Source organism: Ictalurus furcatus, chromosome 24, assembly GCF_023375685.1.
Source record: "Ictalurus furcatus strain D&B chromosome 24, Billie_1.0, whole genome shotgun sequence".
In the NCBI taxonomy this organism is placed as follows: Eukaryota; Metazoa; Chordata; class Actinopteri; order Siluriformes; family Ictaluridae; genus Ictalurus; species Ictalurus furcatus.
In genome coordinates, this window is record NC_071278.1 from 10,251,530 (window position 1) to 10,277,461 (window position 25,932).

A 25,932-nucleotide genomic window follows, 5' to 3' on the forward strand; every position below is an offset into this window, starting at 1 on the left:
TATATATACCTCTAAAAAATAAATTTGATCTACAGGTCTCGTAATCTTCTGTAGATGGAGCAATAATCAAGTCTGTTATCCGTCTGTTTTAATCAGGAGCGGCCTTGAAACTGCCCTCCACAAATTCGCTGCCTGTTTTGATCATTCAAGGAAGGAAGGAGAGGGGGCTTGAAACAGTTCAACCTTCTTGCGCTATAATTGGTTTTATAGAGCTGGCGAAGAGCCAACGTGTTTACACAGGGATGATTGACAGAGGCAGCGTCCAATCGCTGTAGAGCGTGTCAGGTTGGGATCATGGGGGCGGGGCGTGTTGAACAATGCTTGTTTCATTGCAGGATAGTTGAGAGCTACAGTGGTGTGTGTGTGTGTGTGTGAGAGAGTGAGAGAGAGAGAGACACACACACAGAGACGGAGAGAGTATGTATATGTGTGTGAATGTGTGTATGTAAGTGTGTGTGTGTGCGCGTGCGCGTGAGGCCTTCCCCCTTGTATAAGCGACCCTCTGTCTGCGTAAACTACGGATGGTCTGTAAATGGAAAGTAGGAAATATTTTACCTCGCGTCGGGATTTTGCGAAGAAAAAAAAGGATTATTTAAACTGAGTCGCCATTACAAGTAAGGCGCCCAAGTCGACAGAAAGCCCGCAGTTGTGTTTAGGAAGCAATCCAGAAGCATTGGATTACCAAAAAAAAAAATCAAAAGAAAACAAAACAAACCCATATAATTATCACAATGTAGCTAGCCGTCGTATTCGCGGTGAACGGGCAACCCAAACTCAAGGTTAGTTCCATTTTTAAAAGTGTAAATCCTGGTGCGGAAATGCTTCTCAAGAAAAGAAAAAAAACAACCAACACACTTCTACTGCTTTAATGTTTCCGCGAAGAAAAGTTTTTTGCTTGTAAAGTGAAAACGCGTAGGCTAAAACTTTGAAACGTGGCCGCTACTGTGAAGCATGCTTGTTTATTCATACTCTCCTTATTATTATTATTATTATTATTATTATTATTATTATTATTATTATGTCGTAGCCTCCGTGTTTTTAATTTTAATTTTTATTTATTATAGTCTTCATGTCGCATACACTTCAAACTCCTTTGAAGTTTGAAAGTTGCTGTCTCCGGTCGGGGAACATTGTTTCCCTTGTGAACGGTTCACGCAGAAGCCTTAACAAGTACAAGCTGGAGGTTAGGTGAGATGTTTGAGTAACTTGAATACACACTGGAGCGTCGGCGCTAAAGTTTACAAGTGTGTTAAGTGTATAAAGACGAGTTGGAAATGTCCGACATGGCTACGGTGTGATTAGTAATGAAGAGTAAACATGTAACATGTAAATCTAAGTACATCAAGCTTACTCGATAGTGAGGTCTTGGGGACATTAGCGCCAGCTCCATTAAGCTCTTGGTACAAACTGTTAAGCTGGATATAAAGTGATCGAGTTGCTTGCACATGAGAATTAAACCGCAGTTGTTCACGAGTGGTTTAACACCATTGGCCAAAGGTACTGATTTAACATCCTTCAAGACTCGCTAGGACTTGCTTGTTTTGACGAAATGTGCAAACAAAACGAGAATTCATTGAAGTTATGGACAAAAACCTGACAAACTTCGTTCATTCAGGATTAAATGAAGCTAGTCAGTGAAGCTAGGCTTATATCAGAGTATAAACAGTGTGTTTTGATCCTGGCTGTATTCCCATGATGGGTCAGTATTTAAATACCAAACAGTTCTTATTCTTCTACACTGTGCTGTAAACCTCCGCTTTGCATGAACTCGGCTCACTTGCTGGAAAGCCGAAGTGTAAACGATGGATTTTCCCTGCGTAGTGTAGCGAACTGCGGCTGGGAAAACACACACACACACACACACACACACACACCATCTTCATAAGCGATACGTGGACACGATGGTGAAGGGACAACTACCCGTGATGAAGTAATGTTTAAAATGTGTCCAGTCCTTACCTCGGACTCGGAGCTAGAATGTCTTGCGCCGAGCAGCGAACTTACGAGGCGACTTTTTATCCGCTTGTAGCTACTTTGATTCAAACTGCGTCATCACGCCCTTGTTAAATATATTGCCATTGATGTATTTAAATCTTGCACGTCTTTTAGTCTAATTGCTAGGTTATATTTTATCCGAGCTTTATTTGATTTGATTTTTTAATTTTTTTTTGTAGGTCGGCACGATGCCGGACAAGGACGCGGATTTGCCTGGAAATCTACGGACATAAGGCTTTTTCGGAATAACCGATCGGAGCTTCTTTCTTTCTTTCTTTTCTTCTTCTTTTTTTTTTTTTTTTTTTTTTTTTTTTTTTTTAAATCGAGTTGGGTGGATGATGGATGGCCGAGATTTCGGGCCCCCCAGATCCGTGCACGTTCCGCCGCCGCTGCTTTCGGGACTCGCCATGGAGTCGCACCGACTCGGAGCTTCCGCCGCGCCCGGGAGGATCCCACCGTCTCCCGGCCACCTGGGCGCGGGCCACCCGGCGGCCGCTCTGCACTCGGGGAAATATCTCTCTCCGACCATTAACATACAGTCCCACCACAGTAAGTAGCGCTTTCAATTTCACACACACGCGTGTGTATATATATAATATATATTTAAAAACGAGTGCGGTTTAAATGTAGTTGGTAAGCTTTAGATTTCTGGTGGAAACTTCTTCAGGAAGTCAAGAGAAAAAAAATACATGCACGCGCTCATGTCTTTTTCGGAGTAAGCGGCGATGTTATGATTCATCGTGCAAAATAATGCTGCGTGCAGCTGGTATTTAATAAAGTGGAGAAAGTCGGAGGTTGCCGATTGGTCACTCGGAGCTGAAAGCGAGCGTTTACAATGCATCAGCGCTGAGATAACATGCACAAGGCGACTGCATTGAAATTGAACGATCCTTTTCTGTCACAATAAAAAAAATAATAAGAAGAAGAAGATTGTCGGTTGTTGTGCTGCAGAGTTGTCATGTGTAATGCTTTGGGAGTGGGAGTGTGTGTGTGTGTGTGTGGTAGATGAAGGTGAAATGGCTAATTGCTGCTCGCAGATACCGGGCAGAGCGCGCGCGCGGAGCGGGGAAACGTGTGCTCGTGGACTCTGCTTGATCACTTGGTCGGCTAGAAGTACATTTCGGTTGTTGTGATCGGACGTAGCCTAGGTGTAGCCCTGCTATAGCCCTGCTATTTCCTCTTAAAGTTGTAGAGAAAACGAGCCTTGTTCAAATTGTGCTGGAAAGTGAAATTGCTCCCATTTGTCTCTTTCTCTTTATGATCAGTAGGATGTTGGAAGAGCTGCTATTTTTCTGTGTCACTCACTGTTCAATCAGCTACTTTATTGCTCACTCAATTGAAGCCTGGTATTGTATTTCCTTTCTTCTTTTTTTTTCCTTCTTCCCTTCTCTTTTTGTTGTTTGGAGTGGATATTAATGCTGGTCTTGTTGGTGCTACCATGTTCGATTTGTTGAGGGAAAACAAATGATGGAGTATTCACAGCACAATATCTCTAATAACTGAGAGCACTTCCTCTGTGTAAAGGTCGCTGGTGTTTTAGGTCATGATGCGTAATATTTGTCTAATGCACAGACCTGTCACATTCATAACCCATCATATTTGACAGGCATTTTGATACGGATGCAAGGTAAATTTGCACACCCCCTTCGCCTTTCCACTGTGAAATTATACATGCCAAGGTATTACCATAAGTTTAGAACCATGTGTTGAAAATGTTCAGGTTTTAGATGATAATCTGCTGGAAGAAGAATCTCCAAACAGTAGAAAAGGATCTAGTTAGACTGCAGTGAGTGTGTGTGTGTGCTGTAAGTTCAGTGGATCTTGTGTGAAGTGGGTCAGGATTTTAAAAAAAAAACCTCCCTGTCATGTGCATCTGGACTCCTGGTGTAAAAATAGGGTAACCTTCATCTGTGGGTTTGCCAAGAGCTGCAGGGAAAGTTCTTTTGGTCTTCAGTTCTCTTCAGCAGAATCGCTGAAAACACCCCGGCTGTTCATCCCGAAAATGTTGTTTTCACAACTTTGTTTAATTGCTATGTGCCTGCTCTGCTGTAGTATAATAGTGCTCATTTATGACCTTTGTATTGCTTTGTTTGTTGATGAAGGCGCCAGTGTATTTAGTACTGTAGGGTATTGTTGTATTCATTTGAAAGAGGATGTATGCTTTGTTTTTTATGATTTGTGCTTGTAATGTAAATGTAAAATGATACTTCTGGTTGGAAAACAAGATAGATCAAATGGTATAGTCAAGTCAAATTGTATTTATTAAGCACATTTAAAGACAACAGTAGTTAATACAAAGCACTGTATATAACATTATATAGTTTCACTTTAAATAGCATTATAAATAATAAAAAAAAAGTTTTAAGAGAAGATTTAAAAGTGGTTAAAGATGGAGTGTGAAAGGGGAGACTGTTCCAGAGTTTGGGGCAGAAAAAGCTCGGTCATGCTTAAGAACAAGGGACAGATAGAAGAAGTTGATTACAAGAATATATATTTTTAAAAAAACAACTTTTAAATGTATTAATTTTTTGTTATCAGTATTTATTGTAAATACTCAATCCAGACATGAGCCATTGACAAGTTGTTTGAATGTTCAATAGCTACAAGAGCATCTTCGATGATGATCTAAGGGACAATCTTATAAAAACCAGTCGTTCTGGTATTTTCAGTGGCACACTTTACTGAGGATGTCATCTGAATAATTTTAAGCCCAAAAAAAGCCTGTTCTTCTACCTAGATCGTACGTCAGTAGTTTGCCTTGCTATAATAGATAGATTGATGTTGGTTGTTACTCTCAAACCATGTGGAGATGTCTGACAGTCATGTCAGGGTTCAGCTTTTCACGGTAGTGACACAGTGCACGTTTACTAACTCCTGTATATTTAAAATGTCCAAATAGCACTCTCATGCATGTTCTAGATTTAAGTTTCTGCACAAACCAGAAAAGGAAACAAAAAAATAAAAGATAATCCAGTTTCAGTTGAACTTTTGTGTGTAATTCATTGTTCACCACGTTCTATCAGTGAGAAGAGCTTTTGTACCAAGTGCCCGTTCATAACTTGATCATAATGTGACCGCTTAAATCCAGCCTACGTTTATAGGCATTGGTCATAAATTAACTAAAATTGTGCTTGGCACTGCAGTATCTCTGACTGCCTCGTTATATGCATTCAATACTATCGAATACGTTCAGTGATAAGGTGCTGATAAGAAAGTAGAAGGTTGGTGAATTTATCCTGACACAAGTTTGATTTATAATTGGCGTTTGGATTTGTGCTATTTTAAAAGGTAGTGGGTAATCTGCTGTTTGTACAGTGGTGATTTATGTGCAGTCATGCTGCTGCTGTGATTTGACTCAGTGGGTGTGTACGGTTTAAAAATGTTGCTCTCTGTATCTGCTCTGACATGTTATCCCAGTACTGTATGCCTACTTTGTGTTCAGCTGTTTGAACAGTTCATTTTTAGTCGCAATTTCCCCTAAACAATCTCTAGGGAAAAGAGCAAGTTCCTTTTTTTTCTCTCTCTCTTTTTTTTTTTTTTTTTTTTTTAAATCGGTGTGCTACTAACTGCTAATGTTGGAAGGGTCATTTGTTCTGGTCATAACGCGTCCCTCTAATTGAAGGGCTGTTTGTCCTTTCTGCCTCATTTTTCAAATCGAAATAAAATGGCCTCCTCCTTGCACAGAGCCAGCAAGCTGAAAAATGCATCGTATGTTTGCACAATGACTCACTTTTTCTGAGAACGACATGAATATTTAATCTGTTCAGCTGCCAAATTTCTCTCATCAAAAGGGAAAACAGATTTGTTCTGTCATTCTGTTCGTCCTTCCTCAGGACCAACCCCTTGATTTGTATTAAATATATCATTTCAATGTCATCTTAGAAAGCACTGATTGGATGGGTCCCATGCATTATTGTAGCTGTTTCGTAAACATTTAGGTCCATCTGAGATTATTAGGTAACCGTAAGAGAGATGACCAGACAGTTTGTACTGAAGTTTGTGGGAAATGTTCGAATAGCAATCTGTGCGATTTAGTAATTAGTCATTTACCTTTGAGAGACACGTGGACAAACCCCCACGGATCAGCTTTTATATGAATTCAAACGTTCTTGAATTTGCAGATCGCGTGCGCTTGTTCCTACACAGAGGTGTGTGGGTTTAAAAAAAAAATCTATATATATTTTTCAGACGCAGAACTGTTGTCTTTTTCCGAGATTTCTCACTTTTTCAAAGGTGAAAAGGGGCTGCACCTTTTTAAGCTCGAACCATAGCTGCAAACTAGACAGGATTTTCAGAAACGTTCAGACAGGAAGCCAAAGCACCAAACGAATGCTTTTAATTGCACTGAAATGTAGTTTAGAAGTGTGATGAGGATAAGCCTTAAGCTCCTGCCAGCCAGGACTGCCTTTTCCAACCAACTTGCAAGCAACCTTGTTTCCTTAGCACAACCCAGCTGCTCTGTCTGCACCTACCATGCTTCTGTGATACTATCTGTATCTTTCTTAGGGTAAGGGATAGGGTTAGATAGCAGCGGTGGGTCAGTGGTTTAGGCTTTGGGCTAGTGGTCGGAAGGTTTTCAGTTCAAATCAGCGTACCACAAAATTTGAGTTGCTTTGGATAAAAAAAAAAGTGTCAGGCAAATGAGTACATGTAAATTGATATATCAGTTCATCTCAGCTATGTTTGTTTAACTGTGTGTATTTAGTTGAGCTTCTTAGGAAAATGACATACTGTTCCTTACTTTATTTGCTTGTCATAGCTGGTTGCTATTTTTTTTGTTTATTTTTTGTTCAGGGACTGTTATAACTTTCATAAAGCACAGTAAGACAATTCATGCTCTATGGAGGTCCATGTTTTGATGTTGAATGCAAAGAAACAGCACGTTTTAGTGTTATTCCGAAAGCAGTTCCGATCTCAGCTTAAATTTGATTTAATAAATACGAGGATAAATATAGAGGAAGGTAGGACCTTGATTTAATGTTGAACCGCCCAAATGGCTGGAGGGTTGAAAATGATTTTCACGGTGGTGCTCTTCTGGTATGGCAGGAACTGCAGGCTTTTATTAGGCATCAGGGGCACTCTGTCATGAGCTCAGCCATAAATAATATTCATCCAGCTAATAAAGTGTACTGTTGAGTTATTGTGGCACAAACATTCAGCTTGGCTACATTTTTGGGCTTTTCTTTGGTTTGTACATTTTCGGATGAAAAGTGTGAGTCGTTTTAAACTATTGATAAACATGAAAAAGTTTCTAAACACAAAGATGTATCAGTTTAACTCATTTGCATTGTGTGAAAGGTGTTAGAACAAATATTCAGACCAGTAATGTTGAATATTTTCACAAAGTGGTATTTTAGCGATATTAGTACACTCGCTCTCAGCTTTCGTAATGTTGCTACATGGGTTGCAAAAAAAAACAACAACTGTAATGACTTACAAGCTGAAGTTCTGCCAAACTATCTTAATTTACTTGGAGAATGATTTGCCAAAATCATTTCATCCATGTTTGCTGGGTAATGTTTTCCCCTAGTTTCTAGATAATGATTGCCTTTTACTGTTAAGGCCGAACACGTCTATACAGTTTTTTTCAGGATCTTTGGCTGGCTTTTATAATGATTGGTGTGTAAATTATAGACATCTTGAATATATTTTTAAATGCATTTATAGGGCACCACATGAAAAAGTACATATTACTGCACCACACCACGCTCGTTCGACAGGGGTTCCATGTAAGCTTGTATAAGTAAAGGATTGGGGGAGCGAATGTAAATCTTGGCAAGATATGCGTTTGAAGTGGAGTGCCTTTGGGAATTTGCAATTGATCAGTTTTCATATGGTGCCTCTGAGGCTGCTGTGGTCCAAGATCGAGGGCAAAAGTTAATCTTTTAAAAAATGGACTAGTCACTGTGTTTTCTGAATAGCTTGTCTACTAACTAGTCTTGTGTAATTAGCTTGGCTCAGGCTTATGACCACCTAACATCAGCCTGATGGATTTCTTAGGATTGTCTAGATGCAAAAACTAACACACACAGACCTGTTCATTAATTCAATAAAGAACTCTTACCTTTTGTGCACTCAAGGCATCATCACGAAAACGGACACCATGATGGATTATGCACAATATCTACAATGTTGCTCGCAGCCCATTAAACCCTTCGTCCTTCATAAGTGAAAGGTGAAGTGCTTTAAATAGAATGAATATTTGTCTGTCTATATATATATATATATATATATATATATATATATATATATATATATATATATATATATATATATATATATATATATATATATATATATATATATATATGTGTGTGTGTGTGTATATGTATGTATGCTCATTAACAAATGTCTGTTAATTAATAGAATGGGAAAGTGCCAGCCCTGACGGTATTGGTGCTCTCAGTTGAGGACAAGGTGTATCAAAAATAAAAAATCAGTTCGTGCTTTTTTTTTTTTTTTTGAGGCAGTGTTCAAACGCAAACAGAGATGTAAACGATCGTTTTTCCAAATCATGAGTTCTTTTGTGATTTGTGTGTTTGCTAGCAGATCCTCTCACTGCTGGTTGTGTTGTCTGGCTGCTTTTAAGACGATTACAATGCTCACTTGGCTATATCTGGAGTCGTTGAAGCCGATGGCTGTCTTGTTAAGCAGCGTAATTGTTAAACTGGGACGTGCCGTTGTAAGTGTTTGAGCGTTCCACTCTACAAGGTCGTTTTGCTTTCGCCTTTGTTAAATTTCACCTATACAGGTTTTGCTTGTTGGAGGAAACTGTGTTTAGCCTTCTGGCATGTATAGAGTTATGTAGCAAAATATAAATATCAGACTCTAAACAAAGTGAGTTATACCACAGCGCTATTAAACTCTCAAATCTGATTCGGTCAGAAGATTAATTTTCTGTAACAGCAGCCGTGAAACTAGCTTCAGGTAATCCAGGTTATAGCCTATTAATAGGGCTGGGCGATATCTATCGATATAACATTGAGATCGTGATAAATGATTAGACACTTTTCTGAGATATCGTCAAACTTGTCAATGTTTTGGGGTTTAATTTTTTTTTCGAGTTTTGCAGACAGTTTGTTGGCTAAATGATTCACATTGAGAAATGATAATGAGTCTTTATTGATCACATGTACGTTACAGCAAAGTGAACTTCTTTTTTCTTTGCATATCCCAGCATGTTAGGAGGTTGGGGTCAGAGTGCAGGGTCAGCCATGATACGGTGTCCCTGGAACAGAGAGGGTTAAGGGCCTTGTTCAAGGGCCCAACAGTGGCAGCTTGGCAGCACTGGGGCTTGAACCCCCGAACCACTTGAACCCTGGGTTCTGATCAGTAACCCAGAGCCTGGCAGTGCTGGGGCTTGAACCCCCGACCTTCTGATCAGTAACCCAGGGTTGTCAAGCCACCACTGCTCTCAAATGTCTTCAGATGATCTATTTTTGTCATGTCGGCCAGCCCTACCTATTAATACTCCTGTTCTAGTACGTTAAAGTTTCTGTAGTAACAACCAGGATTTGTTGAGGTCCCATGTAATCTGAGCTTAATAATAAACAGATTAAAAAAAAAAATAATTAGTTGGTTAACAAAGAAAAACAGATGATTGTTGATATGATGAAGCTTTCTGTTAGGAGAGTTAACGTTAATGGAAGGAGTCTCCAGTGTCAGTGCTTTGTAACAGTTCTGCCATAACACTTTTTATTTTTATTTTTTATATCATTAACTTCAAGAGAATAAATAAAGAGAGGCTGGTGAGTGTAAAAATCGCTTATAGTTGCCTTTAATGTTATGGAATGTCCATGAGACGAGAGACTTCCTGTTATCACCAACATTATAATTGCTGTAAACTTTAAAAAAAAAAAAAAAAAAACCCATGTAGTGTTTTTTGTTAATAAATTATGGCAGTGTTTGAATAAATGACTCTGGGACGTGCTGTTGTAGGAAAATAATCCACTTTGTGGTGGTGTGGTATTATTATTTTCCTATAATAGGACACCGTTGTGCGTACTGTTATCTGTGCATGATATTGTAATGCTTAAATACAGTATTAATATTAAAAATAATAATTGTTAATCAGAATATCGTCAAGTTCTTGACAGAAATCTATCTTCCAAATGACAACTTAATTGATTAGTTGATCATTCGGACACTTCTCCAGCTCCAGCTGTACTGGAGGTTTAAGGCCTGCTTTCTATTTGAGGATCCCAGTATCCTCAAATTGGCCTGCAGATAGAGCTGACGGCCTGTCTGCTCGTCTGTTCTCTTATTGATCCCTGCGCTCTTCTCCCAAATCTCTGTTTGTCTTTGCCTCCCCTGCTCTCCCCCCCTGCCCAAGAATATCCTCAGCTATGTTCTGTGTTTGCAGAAGTAGGCTACTAACTGTTTATTCTTTTTATACTTGGAGGCCACGGTTGTGACATGTTTATGATTTGTTGTGTAACCTTCACCGACGCTGGAGACAAGCTTGCCCAAGGGCACAGTGCATATTGGCAGACAAGCAAGCTGCCAAGATCAAGGCCCCACTCCACTCCCGTGAATCGAGTAGCGTTGATCTTGCGCTACGGCTTTTTGCCTCGGTATCGAAAGCACAGAGTGCATGGAGTGGCGCTCTGCTCCCAGCACACACAGTAACCCTGCACTTCTGTTCACCTTTTCCCTTTCAATTTGCTGTTTGTTGATTATGTTCTCAGAAAAGGTTCACGCCGAAGTGGGCAGATGAAAACGTAGAGTCATAATTGTTACCCAGGGCTCTCTGCACACTCGTGTCTGTGCTCAGGTCTTGATGGTCAACCTGCATTGCTGTAATGCGCAGGGCGAAGGTGCTAAACTAGTGAGTTATTGCTCTTTACTTAGTAGCATGTCACGACGGAAGGTAAAATAATACGTGACCGCCCTCGTCCTCAGAGCGGTTCGTTTTTATCCTTGGAGACAGATTTTCACTGCGTTCTGCTTCCAGCATGGACCAGAAGTGTGCTATTATAGCTAGTATGAGACAAGTCCCTCATTGTGATAGGCAAGGAGCTGGAGAGCACTGAAATGCAGGGGCGCTTGTGTGTCCTGTCCATCCCCCCCCCCCCCCCCCCCAGTCCCGTGTGGCTTAGACAGTGAGAGAGATAGCAGAGAGAAAGGGGGAGGATGGGGTGGGGGGAGCACCTCCTGCAGCCTTGCCTTTCCTCTGAATTAAACATAAAGTGCTTAGTGTCCCAGTGCACAAGCCTTGTTCGGTCATCCTTCATGTGTTTATGTACTCCGTACGATTGAAATAAAACGCTCGGGCTGTTTAGCATGCTCATGTGAATGGGACTTTCTGCAAGGCATTCGCATCCCTTTTTTTTCTTTTTTTTTTTTCCTCTTTCTCTTCCTCGTAAGTGTTTTGATTAATCTCTGTAATTGTTGTTTGCCAAGAAAGGAATGAAGCGAAATCTCATCATATGTGTTCCTGCATGGCTGTGATTTTTTTTTTTTTTTTTTTTTTTTTTAACTCCTCTTTTTTTAAGGCTTTATTTTTCTCCTCGAACCCACCCAAAGAGCAAAATATGCTAGAATTGTTCTCATGCAATGTTAAATTCTCCAGAAAATGATCTAGTGTACAGAGAAAATGAAGGAACGAAGGAACGCCATAGGTTGATTCAACATCTGCCAAATGGCTGCAGAAGAAGGCTTATTAAAATGTAATTTGACGGTAAGTGATTGGAAGGCTGATGAGATCAGGTTTCTGTGTTACACAGCCCTGTGGCCTAGAAAAGCTACACCGAGTTAGTTAGTGCTGTTTAATTTACAATCCTGTTGTGAAGGAACCTACAGAAACAGTCCTTGTTTCTGTATTATTCATGTTCTCTCTCTTAGTAATGGCGCTTGTAGAGTTTCTCGAAGAGTTTTGTACAATGCACAGTGAGTATCTTGAGATGGATATATATGTTTGCTTCGAGCAAGTAAAATATTCTGCATCACATTAGCTGCTTCTGATCAGTTTGTTTTTTAATTATAAAAAGATCACAGTATCAGCTTTATCTTAGGAGGTTTAATTTATTGAACGCAATGTTTATGTGCAGCAGTTGTATAATGCACTGGGTTCAGACGCACGAGGTGGTTGTCTCCGCTGGAAAAGTGTCAAAGTGATGATTCCAGAAACATAGAACATAATCTCTCTGCCGTTAGCATTTTACTTCAGTCAGTCCGTACAGGATTTCAGAGGTTTTTGAAAAAGCTCGATTTTGCGGCTGATTTCGGGGGGAGTTGTTTACTTTTAAGGAAAACCGCGTGATTCGGCGAAATCGCAATCGCACAAAATTGTCTTTCACAGTGATGTTGGTAAAACGAGAGCTTTTAGCTGTACTCACGTTCGACGCACGTGAATCGGAGAGGGCTTCGGCCGTATGCGTGTCGCGATGATTTCACATGATGCGTCTCGGTCCAAATCTGCGGTAATTTCATAAAATTCGCAATCTCCTCCGAATATTGCAGAGTTTCCTTGATTTAGCGTTCGTTTCTGCAATCGCACAATCACAAAATCCTGGAAGGACTGTTAAATATGTAAGGAATTATTGCACTGTATCTGGTCAATCTTAGTGTCACACTTAATTACAATAATAAAACGAGTACATTTATTAGTACTTAAATCCATTTTTACATTATAGCCATAGTATAGCCACATGAAAGTGATGGTTATGTTTTTTATTATTTTATATATTTAATACTTTGTTTATTTATTAGCTTCTTTAGTAGATCATTACTTTCTTCTGATTAAGAAAATTCATAGTTAAGGTCAGGATTAGGAGGTCCCGTCTGTGTTCAGTAATGATGTCATGACATTCTTGTTAGTGTGAATCGGTTGTGTCCTTTTTGTCGAGCAGCGTCAGACAATGAGCATGTGTGCACAAATACACAAACGCAGGTCTGAGAGGTGGAACAAAAGCCGCTGACTGCGGTGTGTGTGTGTGTGTGTGTGTGTGTGTGTGTGTGTGTGTGTGTGTGTGTGTGTGTGTGTGTGTGTGTGTGTGTGCATTAGGGGGGAAGGGTCACATAGAGGAGCAGTGACCTGGTCAGGCCGACAGGGGTTCAACTCTGCCTCTATAAAGATATTAAAAGGCTGTGAAGCCTCCTCTGCACTCATATCTTGTTACAGTGCACCAAAGTGCTGAAGAGTCTCCGACCGTTCTTCACTCTCCCACTTGACACAACATCTAAATAACCAGCCTGTCTCTGCAAGCCCCTCCCTCAGCAGTTATTAAATATTTGACTTTGTCATTGTTTATTTTTGCATCATTGTCTTTATCAACAGTATGCCTTAACCAAGCCTGTAGGGTTTCACTGCCTTGCCATGTTTGTGATTAAAAAAAAAAAGAATTAATCACATGATTGAAGTTTCTTCTCCTGTTTGCGCTCTTGTACCATTTTCTATAATGCTTAATGAGGGAAACTTGAGTGAAGTTTGGTGCCTTGATGGAAGACACACCGATTGAGGAACTGAGAGGTACTGTACTGAGCAACAGAACCATTCATAGTTAAAGTCCCCATGAAATCCAGAAATTGACGTTTGGTGGCTTTTACTATGAATGTCAGCCTTAAGGTTCTCTATAAGCTAGTGTGCTCCAAAACATTGAGTGTGTTTACCTAGACAGCAATAATCTAATTATTGACCTTATTCTGAATAAGACAATATTCTGATTAAGGTGTTTAGAGTCGCTTTTAGAATATTCCTTTCATGTTCCTGTGTTACATGTTCTAGAACATAGATCTATTAACGTCACACGTCATTACATCACTGCGCCACGCCGTCCGATGTTCCCTCCAGAATTTCCCATATCGACATACAGTTGGTCTTCGTTATGGTACCGTATACAGTTCTGGGTGTTTCATTTTTAATTTTACGAACGCTTCAAGTGCAGTTAATTATGCGTCATGCTATACGTGCAATATGGACGACTGCTTGAAGCCGTGGGCTGCGTCCCAAACCGCGTACTTACCTACTATACAGTAACTGAGATGCATGTATTTCTCCTACTTAGCCGGTATGTACGCAGTTTCGGACCCAGCCGTGTTCTCTTGTTTGCCGTCAAACGATTGAGCACTTCCATGTGTGATCGTGTCCTGTCACAAAATGTGGTGAAAACTCCCACACGACGTTAATAGTGTGATTAAGGTGTGTACATGTCTGTAATACACGTTGATAATGCGACTAAAACAGGAATACTCCACATGTCTTAATTCCATTTGTGTTTACTTCGAGTATGACTTTAGTCAGATTAAGGTCATCAATAATCTCTGTTTACATGCTAGTTTCTTAATCAGAGTATCGTCTTAATCGGGTTAATATCAGATTATTGTTGTCCATGTAAACGTACTGATCTTAAAAATTCACATTTAGAAGATATATGCATTCAAAATTTACAGTCTCTTTCTTTCTACCACCAATACGGCTCAACAATTTTGATGACCTCATTCTGCACTTCAGCTTGTGGACGTAGTCCAAGTCTTCTGACTGTATGTAGATGTCAGACAGTTTGTCTTCACCGTAAGACATTATGCACAGTTGTGATTAGATATTAAGGCTAACCTTTAACCTACTTGTTATTGGTGTAGTTTAGTATTTGATGATGGATAAGTTGAACTTTTTTGGGATCAGTCTTTGTGTTTGTACGGCTCTCAAGACCATATGCTGATGTGACTTGCTTGGGGGGAAAAAGACAGTGTTGAATGTTACTATTTTCAAATTGTTTTTTATATTTATATTATTGTAAAAAAAATACCATGAAATATCGTGATCTAGTTTGAAGTCTATATCGTCCATCCTTAGTTTGCTATAGACTGAAGTTTAACAGGAAGCCTTGTGTAACTCACCCGTTTGTGAGGCTTGTTTCTTAGCGTTTTTTGATTTCTATTTCTATATATCATACATAAGTATGTTTTTAAAATGCAGCTTGGGTTGGTTTATGTGTCTGAAGAGCTGACTAGTACAAAAAAGGTCTACCTGTGATTGAGTTCTGTGCAGCCGAGTAACAGTTTAAAAAATACACCTCTGATTTATGGGACAAGCCTTTTCAATGTAGTTATTATTATTATTATTATTATTATTATTATTATTATTATTATTCAGTGATTATGGCTTGACTTTTTGTTTCTGTGTGTACTTGAGTAAATGATCTGTGGCAGTATCCATGAATGTTGAACTGCTTGTGAGGTTCGTTAAAAGAGCGGTGTGATTCGTTATTGTTCGGCTTATTTGCTAGCTCGTTGTTCATCTGTCATCATATGACAATTTTTTTTTCTGCAGATGGGAGGATCAGGTGTGCACACAGCTGCCTGCCTGTCATGAATGCCGAGGCCTGTGTGAGCACAGAACCTTATTTTGCCAGATTTCTACACAAGCGTTCTTGAATGGCGAATGAAAAGGTGGTGAGAAGCGTTTTCGGCGATTATGTATTCGTTTTAAAAGCGCCCCGTTCGCTGTGCAGCTGCTGCATGAAATAGATTTGTAGCGCAAAACCGAGGCACAATATAAATCCATGCTGCCCGTCATTAAGCTCGGCCACGTAATTGCAATCCAGGGCAGAAAATTTCAGGGCCACCCCCACAGCAGCGTGTGGGTCACAGGCATTACTTAACCGTGTCAGAGCGTCCCATAAAATACAGGGTCTTGGTACACACAGCAGCCGGGCCTTGAGAAGACGGATGCTACTTTAGAACAGTTCCAGTGTGCAGCAATGTTCAAGCTGTGGACAGATGATCAGTCAGACACGCATACCTGATCTGTCTGGTGCTAGCTCATGGTTTAACTCACGGTTTAGCTCATGTTTCGGCCTTGGGTGGAGCTTCACGGGGGGAGAAACGCAGTAGATTTCATAGCATGTGGTATTTTCTTACATTATATATATTATGTAAAGAATAGACATATAACATACAATATTGCTATTGTCATCCTGAATTGCTGCGTTTGATGATAAACCCTGCGGTATACTGGACTGCCATGTTGTATGTTACACCATACAGTTTTCTAAGCCAAATTCAAATGAGGTGTATTGTTGGACACAATTGTAGGCTTGGTGAATAAGAAACGGTGCTTTTGGAATGCAGCTGGGATGCTCCCTTGTCTGTTAAGCCATAGGTAAAAACTGTTGTTTCAAAGTAATGAAAGTAATTCTTTTCTCTGATTAGTACCGTTTGTGCAACGTAGGATGCTCGTTAAGAATTTGATTACGTTTTCTTCCTTGGTATTTCTGACGGATGGTGGCGAAAAGGTTTATAGGTATGTTCTAGCTCCATCTAATCCTCAAAAGCAAACAAACAAACGAAAAAGAACATCTTTTGATTTGTGGTTTATGTGGAAACCAGATCAAGCTAGACAGAAAAGTATGTTTTTCTCCAGTTTAGCATGTTGGGTAAGAAGTGAGTCTATTTTAGTCCATGTTTTTTAAAAAAATGTCTGCTTTGTACACCAACGACTACATTTACGTGCACATCAAATTCCGTTTAAGGTCTGTATTCGGATTGTAGCTTTATTCCGAATGCAATGTTTATATGCGTACAGGCATCGGAATATTCCTGTATACGTGGTTGTTGTAAGTATGCCGATCTGCGCACACGTTTTTCCTTTCCCGCTGTTATTTCTCGGGCGTTTCATTGCGGATTGAGCACTCGCGTATATCTCCTTTCAGTGGATTTTCTGAATTAAGCGTGACAAATTTCCGAGGCATGTTCCCCGTGGTGGGAATCGGAATTTGGGGAATTAGAATGTTGTCTTAATCTGATTCGGACAGTCGGACTGCGGTGTTTACACAGTACTCGGGTGTTGACCCGATACTGTGCTCATGTACTTATACTTGTAAAACTACCCCGATACAACTGCACCGATACCACTTTATGACAACGAGACAAAGCCTAACCTCTCGTTAGTTGAGTGGGTAGTCGGAAGAGGAGCAGTTTCAGCAATTTGGGGATATTTTAAGGTAAGTGATGATGATAAAAGTAGAGCAGACTGCAAACTATGCCCTGCTAAACTGTCAAGAGGAGGGTTAAAAAAAATAGCTCATTTAACACAAGCAATTTGATTAAACATCTAAAGAACAAAAATAACACCGAGTGCAAAGAGTTTGCTAATGCTAGCAGCGAGAAACAGCAACAACCAACTTTGCAGCAAACGCTGGAGAAGCGAGAGAAAATGTCCAGAGACAGCCAACGAGCAGTAACAATAACAGAAGCTCTTACCCAGTTCATTGCTCTTGATGACCAACCGTTGTCAGTTGTAGATAATACAGGATTTCGTCGTCTTCTTGGTGTACTTGAGCCGAAGTATGAGATTCCCAGCCGTCATTACCAAAGCTGCATGACTTGGTGAAAAAGCACATCAGGAACCTTTTGCAGGACATTTCGGCCTTCAGCTTCACCACTGATATTTGGGACTAGCAGTGTTAGCCCAATGTCTCTTATAAGTTTAACAGCACAGTGAATTGATGAGGATTTCACTCCCCAGAGAGTCGTTTTACAAGCAACGCAATTTAGATGTTCGCACACTGGCCAAGCCATAGCAGGTGTGTTTGATGACATGCTTCAGACGTGGGGCATTCCGAAAAGTGTGAAGTACTCATATCGGTACTTGGTATCAGCAAGTACCCAAATGTAAGTACTTGTACTTGTTCTTGGTCTGAAAAAAAGTGGTATTGGTGCATCCCTAGTTTACACGACTCGATACTAATCAGAACATTGTCTCAATCTGATTCGGACAGTCGGACTGCGGCGTTTACACGACTTGATACTAATCAGATTATTATCCCAATCTGATTCGGACAATCGGACTGCGGCGATTACACGACTCAGTACTAATCAGAATATTACCAAATTCCATTTAATATCAGAATGAATATTGATGTGCATGTAAACGTAGTCAATGCGTTATCAATCTTGTTTATAAATAGGCTAACATTAGGTAACAGAAATTTGACTAGCACTTACAGCTATATTCTTTGCAAGAATATTCTTTAGGTATGAATCCCTGCACATCTTGCATGATCTTCAGGCATAAGATGTCCGTGTCAGTATTGAGAGCGCTGCATCAAAATCTTGCCTTTTGTAATCCTGCTAGCATTTTTAGCGAGCTCTTACTCTGGTATTCACGGAGCACATGCGTCGCCTGTTGGGAGGGTTTAAGGTTGTCAAATGTGGCTTGGAGGTACAAGTCTCGTTTAACCAAACACGCATCTGGGGCCACCTCCTGAAGTGGTGTGAGAGATCGGATTTAAATGCATCTTGGGTGCATTTCATTTATACTTTTCGTTTTATGTGGAGGATCTCCATCTAGATATCACTCTGATACTGGTGTAGCATAAGCAAACGTGAAAAAGAAAAAGTTCTGTCTTCACGTTACCTGCTGTGGGGTTTGCAGTTTAGCTTTGTGCATTATCACGTCTATAGTGCAATCTTTCTTGCATAGTGCTGTTGTTTTTAGAGCAGTTAATAGTGTGTGAGAATAACAATGCTTTGGTTTAAGGTCTTGAATTGTCATTAGCGTCTCTCCTTTGTCTAAATTACGACCGTTGTTTTGGAAATTGTCTTTAAGAGTCTGGCTTTAATTACATAACGTGTCAACGTACCGTTGTTTAAATACAAACCCGAAAGCACCGAAACGTTTGTATCGGCCGTATTGAATCTCGGACGTATTGTGTGGCTTCAGTTAGGCAGAGCTTACAGCGTTGGTGTACAGGATCTACTGCTATATGCTGTAATTATTTTGTCACTCCCACCTGTTTGCCAGTGAAGCGGAACAAAAGTTTCAGCTCGAGGCCTTGAGAAGTGGAGGAATTTGACTGATCGTATGAGGTCCAGGTCGACGTGTTGGAACGGGTACATTTTTGGTATGTTTTTATCTCCTCTCACAGGTGCTGCACTGCTACAGAGAGAGAAGCCCAAATGGCTGGTTTTTATTATTTTATTTTTTTGTGGGTGGTAACACTAGCAAAAGCAAAGATGTAGAGATCTGCTCTCTGCAGTTTTACTGGTTTCAAAAATAGCTGGCTTTCAAGCGAGGGTTTTGAAAAAGCAAACGAATACCACTGTGAATTCTGGAAAGACTACAGCTGTATAGAAATTGTACAGAAATTTGTACCATTTGACTAGTTGCAATTAGCCGTAATCCTGCAGTTAGAACGTAGCGGTGTCTCGTACGTTTGTATTGCCGTAGTTATTTCCTGCTGTTATTATATCCAGAGAACTGTGTTTTATGAGAACTTGATGTTGTGAAATTATAAAATATTAATTTGTGTCTTTACTCTGGCTATTGGAAGAGGTGCCAAGAGACTATTCGATGACTGCTGTGTAATGGTACAGTTCATCAAATTGCAGGGATGTTTTATTATTTTGATATTTTCCATGGTACGGGAATTCCATGCTGAATTGTAGCACTTTAGCGTCCTCAGAAAAGTCACTCTACTGGTTTATAGGTCTGGTTTCTACTGCCTTTACGTCTTAAGCGTTACTTTTTGTTTTTCATTTTTGCGCTTCGCTCGTCCTCGTTACATATCCACTTCCTTTTTCTGAGTCTCACAACTTTCCAAATGTTGAAGGTTGCAGTCTGGCACTCTGGATATCTGAGTGCTGATTTTCAGCAAACAAATCCATCCGGGGACACAATGAAGCATTCTGCAGGGTGTCCCAAAAGTCTCCATACTTGGGGGACTGTGTTTGTCAGGACCACGTCGGTTGAGTCTTCGTCAGAGGATGTTCGTGGACGTCCACGTCTTGGTCGGTCCGCAACACTTCCAGTCTTTTTGAATTCATTAATCAATTTTGCAGCATCACAACCTTGCGACAGCTTCCCGATCTAGCCTTGAGAACGATTTCAATAACGCTCTTCCTTTGTCAAAGGCGTTCTTAAAGTCTGTCTTAAAAAAAAATATATATATATATATACATATATATACATATACACACTGTATAATATAAGCTAAGTAGGAAAAATTTTGGAAGGCATTCTGCTCAAAAGTGTTAATTTCCCCGTATGTATGGAGGATTATGACACCCTGTACAGTCACTAGATTAATAAATGTCAGTCAGACAGTCTCTTTCTGTGAAAGTAGGTGGTTCTTGACCATGATTATTGACAAAACGTACCAGACTATGTAGCTAAGCTAGAAGCGCTTTTATACCTGACTATTGTATTTGGATTGTATATTTAAAAAAAAAAAAAATCTACCCCTTCCATTGTCTTGCACCAGGCTACGCTAAACATTTACATGAAGTGTTTATTTTGATTTTTACGTTTTATTCGTTATCAATAAGGTGTATGAGAAAGTGTGGCGTTTAAATAAAAAAAAAATCTTGCTAATGCTTTTCCCAAGCGCGTACACTGCCGTTGCTAGGTTTAGGATTTTCAAATGTGGCTTGGAGGTACAAATCTTCAATCTTGAACTCCTGAAGGGGTTTGAGAGATCGGATTTAAACGTGCTGCAAATGCATCTTTACACTTTTCTTTGTTTGTTTGTTAGTTTTTACATGTCAATATTCTTCATCTGAATATAATAAAGCCTGAAACAAGAAGTGTAGAACTAAACGCAATTCCTCCGGCTGTGTGTAAATGGCTGTGGTGTTTTTGCTTTGTGCATTATAGTGTCTGTAATGCTGGTCTTTTATTAATGTAGCACTGTTTTTGTTTTTTTGGGGTTTTTGGGTGGGGGGGTGTTAGCACTGTTAAGAGTGGGCTTGAGTATTGTAATGTTTTTCTCCCCCCATTTTCCCCACTTGTGCTTTGGTTTAAGGTCTTGAATTCTAATTAGTGTCTCTCCTTTTGTCTAATTTACAACAGTTCTTTTGGAATTGTCTTTAAGGGTCTGGCTTTAATTACTGGGGGTGTGTGGGTGGGGGCGGGGTTTGCAGGGCCCAGGGGAGAGGAGGAGGAGGGGGTGGAGTGCAGGGGGGTGTTGCGAATTGCGAAAGCTTACCACAAGACCCATGGGTTGCAGTTGAGTTGAGCAACTTTAGCAATTAGGACATTCCAGGGCCCTGTTCAGCATGTTTCTGTGAGTGCTCTTGTAGCTGGAGGAGGGAAAATGCACAGAGGCGCTCCCCCCTTCATATTAAGGAAGCTGAACTGCTCGTGACCTGCTGAACTCCTCACTCTTTCTCATGCGTCCGAAACAACAACTGTGTCTGGTACAAAGCAGGCCGAATGAAGTAGACATAGGGTGGGGGTGGGGGGAGTGCATTGTCGCGGACACACCGAGAATCGTTTGCGAATGGGGTCTTTTTTTTTTTTTTTTTTTTTTTGTGGGGTTTTTTTTTTTTTTTGAATATTTCGGAAGTAATTTGAAACTTTGTAAATTCCTTCAAGGCTGGTTTGGATGCATGCGTTGGTAAGAAGCACAGGGGGCTTTAAATTTATGCACATCTTGCTGAGAAGTCGTTTTCAGGCACGGTGTCCGCTTTGAGGTTTTGTTTTATGTATTTGACAGCTGCTCCCACTTACGGGCCAGGCAGTGGAACGGACACTGCCACGGGTGGAGCGTTCAATCCCGAGCACTTTAGGATGGGTTTAAAGCCGCTTGGAGTTGGACCGAGGAAGGGGGAAAAAAAAAAAGAGCTGTCGATGCATTAGAATGGATCCTGAGTGAGCGTAGAGTGAGCTGCTGCCGGGTGGAGGAGGTGTTCTGTACCTCCTCTGCTTTAGAAATCCAAGGTCTCTTGCTTTCTTCTACTTGTTTGCAGTGGGGGAACGGGATAAGTTGAAGCACATGGCCGTCTAGGGATGCGACCCCCACTCTGGTGAGGAAATGCTGTCCAGATTTGCAGCTTTAGTGGAGAGAGAGAGAGAGAGAGAGAGAGAGAGAGAGAGAGAGAGAGACACGCTTGCTGATAGAAAAAAAAGGCTTAGAAATGCACTGCTGCCTTTTGTCAAATCACCTGGCTAGTCCAGTCACCCTCCTTCTCCTGCCCTGTGTTGACTACTCTTGCATTTATGTGCCACCTAATCATGATGAAAGCCAGCCCTGTATTTTCTCTCCTCTCTGGGTTTGATGAGTAGTGCTTATATTCATGTGTGGGTGTGTGTGTGTGTGAGAGAGATTCAAGCTTAGTTCACTGAAAACCAAGCTACCAAGAGTGGATTTCCACAGAATGTCCTTTTTAAATTCTTCTTCTTCTTTGCCCCTGCCGTGGGCGTGATCTAACCTCTGGTTAATGTTTAGATGCAACCCAAAAGGCCTGCTTGCACCAATAGCCTGTGCTTGCGCGGCGGAGTAGGACCTCTCCTCGGGCAGGTTAATCGCATGCTAACCCCTGCTACAAAGACTTCATGTTGCTCTTGATGCCTTGTTGTCCCTCCTTCTCTTCACATGCTAATGGACCGTTTACATGTGCAGAAGGAAAAGAACAAGCTCATTGTGGAACGTGACTGAAGCAATCGTGTGTGTGTGTGTGTGTGTGTGTGTGTGTGTGTGTGTGTGTGTGTGTGTGTGTATGTGCGTGTGTGTGTAAGAGTGAGTGAAGGCTCCTCCCATGCCCAAGGCACTATGTGCAAAAGCAGAGAGGCTACATCACAGCAAATGGGGGAAGGCCTCATTAATTTAGACTGTGCTTCCTTTTCACACGTCATGGTCCAGCGAGTGTAGACATGTGTGAACCTTGGGTATAATTCACCGATTTATACGCAAAGAATATCTTTTTTGCTCGGATCTGAAGTCTTCGTGTTATTTTCTTGCTTGTCAAGAGGAGAAAGCATTCTCATCCCTGGTGTGTATATAACTAATCCTGTCAGGATAATTACGTTATTGACTTATCGTATGATATACGGACATGACCGTGATCATTTTTTTCCTGACCTAGATATCGCCCATTGTGTTTACACATGTGTTTGTTTATATAAGAACGAACGTCACCAACCTTTTAGTCATTCACGCTGCTTCTGTCGTCTCGTCTGCTCCGGGGCTGTCAAATTAACATTCGAACTTCAAATATTCGACATTGCAGATGAATGCGAATTTAAGAAAAGAATTCGCATAAAAAAACTTGCATTCGCGCATTCGAATGCAAAAAGTGTGTGTGCTCGAATTTAAGATGTGTAGCGAGAACTAGCACATTTGTTTGTTTTTTTTGAAGAAGAAAAATCTAGAAAGAATAGTTCTAGCGTGTGAAATAATCCAGTCGTAGTCAGTAATGTAGGGGTTTGAGCCGCTTAATCTGCGTGAGCTGAATCTTTGAGCGCTTTACTGGCGGGTTAATGAACTCACACAAACGCTTCCTATACACATATGAGATTAATCAGACATTTACACACAACATAAACACAATATTACAACTCGCTTCTGCACAAAATGACACGAATACACACGTGACCTAGGAAGAACGATAAGTCACGTCGTGAATACGCTCTTTCCGCCCTGAGAATTCACAATATTGTACAACAATGTCTGAATATTATTAAGAATTAAAAGTTTGTTGCTCTCTGAAAGGGTGTACTTGCATTATTATGCTGTTGTCAACATATCGGTGGATAAAACGGTCTTAAAACGACAATAATATCGTTTACCGTAATTATTTCTCTGACAGTATATCATCCGACGAACTGAGTGATCGTGACAGGTCTAAATAAACCTCGCCCCTACTTTGAAATGTTTCCCTATATGTAGCCGTGCCATTTTTATCGCAGCCATGAAAGTTCTAGACACAACGGGGAAGAACTAAATGTCCTCCAAGTGTACTTTATTATTATTATTATTATTTTTTTCCTGCTTCGTTTCTGAGCTAGCAAGCAGCAACACACTTTTATTTAGACGTTGCCACTCTGAACATCTGGAAGCTGTTGGAATGACGGTTAACATAACATGTAGGATGACTTCTTAGTATTCATGACATTTGTTTACAAGCAAAAGCCAATTTCTGCTTGTGGTCTCCGCGCTTCTCAGCATGCCGTTCTCTTTGAAGGGGAAAATAAAGCGGCTGATGTTTGAGGTTGTGGCCATGCCGAAATACAAAGGAAACCACAGCCCTCTAACCTAACCCTCCTCTGGGTAATCATGTCAGTTTTGTCCAAGCTGTTTTTGTCTTTGTAGGAATGCGATCGGTTGCATTGCAAACAAAACCAAAAGCACGTTGTCATGTGAGACAAAACCCTGAAACACTGTGTTTTGCTCTCCTCCCCTCCCCTACAGGTGAAGCCTTCCCAGGTGCCTCTAGCTTCCTCAGCAGCTACATGAGCTCATCCAGCCCGCACGCGGGGCCGAGCTCGCTTCCCTCCGACCCTGCCTTCAGAGCCCCTAACCCGCCCAACCTGCAGATGGCTCAGCTCTGGGCTTCACACTCTCATGAAGGTATGAGTCAACTCTTTTTCTCGACGCAACCACAGCTTTAGCCTTAAGGGAAGAACGGCTGCGAATGTTGCTATTGTAAACAAAGCCTGAGCATATTGACTTGAATGATTAGGTGCGATGGAAGATCACTGGGCCGAGACAAAGACCAGAGTTGGGCCTGAGGATGACCACGAGCACTTCTTTATTTTGACATTTCCTCATCTTGGGTGTGAGGTTAATAGAAAGAGAAGCTTAGCAGTGGAAAGTTCAAAGTGAGATATGCTGTGCCCGCCTGTACTGGTAAACATATTCGATAAGTCCAAGTGTTATTGTTAATTCCCCGTTAAGTGCCTCGAAACGCGCAGCTTTATTCGATGTGTTGACGGAATTTCCCCGGAAACAGGAAGTCTGGGCGAGACATAGAGTGGCCCTCCCCCTTTTAAAAATAGCCAATAGTATTTAGTTTTACCTCACAGCCCGGACTAAGCAGTACTTGACAGCCATGAGCTTGCACACAAACCTCCTTCTTCAAAGTGAATGAATTCAAGCCATTTCCTTGTTAACCAACTTACAGTTGAATAAAACACACGTTCGAACAGCTAAAGACACATTTACGTGCTTACCGATATGATTTCTCTCGCTCAACGTCAGCAACTCCAGTAAGGTGATTTTTATAATGTTGAGGGCGGGACACTTCAGATTCTAGAGATCGTTTGATTGGACAGAAAATCTGATGAGAAGCTGAAATGCAGAATGATGTCATCAAAATCGCTGATCCGTACCGGTGGTAGAGAGAGTGTACATTTTGAATGCGTATATTTTCCAAATGCGAATTTTGGCATTGTTTTGGAGCACACGAGCTTATAGATAACCTTAAAGCGAACAAATTCATACTAAATGCTACAGAACTTCAATTTTGATTTCATGGGGACTTGAAAGGATTGAGAGCAATGTAAAATCTCTTCTCATGCTTGTCCAGCTTGTCATTTGACCATTTTAGAGCCATTTTAGAAGCTAGAATGTGTGTGAGTGCTTTTCCTTTACTATTGCTGTAGCAATACAAACAGTCCATTATATCACAACAGTCCTAAATATAGAATAGACAACAATGCTGCAGTGCAGTACGGTTCCTCTTTTAAAGTACGTGGTGTAACCCGGTGAGAGGGAACGAGCAAGATTACGGTTGTTTGGGAACACTCTGAAATGTTTTGTTGCACAGGTTTCCTCTCACTTGAATAAACCACTTCCTACTGCATGGTGTGTGTGTGTGTGTGTGTGTGTGTGTGTGTGTGTGTGTGTGTGTTGTGGAAAATGTTCAGAAAAATTATACATAAGTGAAAAATATGGGTATTGTCTTAAAATGAAAGTCAATTAAAAGTGTAGAAAAATAACACTTGAAGTGTTCATACTTCAATGTACACAAGTGTGTCAAGCAAGACGGTCTCATACTTTCATACCTGAACTATTTACGTGACTCAGTTTGGATGAAAAGTTACAAGTGTTGGGGTTTGAGGTGGGGCGGGCTTAGTATTCAAACCTTTTCTCAGAACATTATTTGCATGAAATCAAATGCTTTTCCTGGCTTTGCATTCATTCGTGTTTTTTCATGAATTTTTTCATTTTTTTCCCCCCCTGTTAAAGTAACGTGAATGTTGGAGAGCAGTGTGTA

The 25,932-nt window shown here is 40.7% G+C and overlaps 1 protein-coding gene across 2 annotated transcripts in view; it reads left to right on the forward strand.

Moving 5' to 3' along the window:
* Positions 1–360: 360 nt before the first annotated feature.
* The window catches only part of tnrc18 (trinucleotide repeat containing 18), a 67,637-nt gene continuing 42,065 nt past the window's right edge, over positions 361–25,932 (forward strand). The window contains exons 1-3 of one of the 2 annotated variants that reach the window (XM_053612349.1): positions 361–779; positions 2,175–2,544; positions 24,126–24,284. In XM_053612349.1, the coding sequence (XP_053468324.1) occupies positions 2,331–2,544; positions 24,126–24,284 (373 nt within the window). In that variant the 5' untranslated portion in view covers positions 361–779; positions 2,175–2,330. Of the gene's footprint in view, positions 780–983; positions 1,189–2,174; positions 2,545–24,125; positions 24,285–25,932 lie in introns of those variants that run through there. The other variant, XM_053612351.1, reaches the window with a different exon arrangement.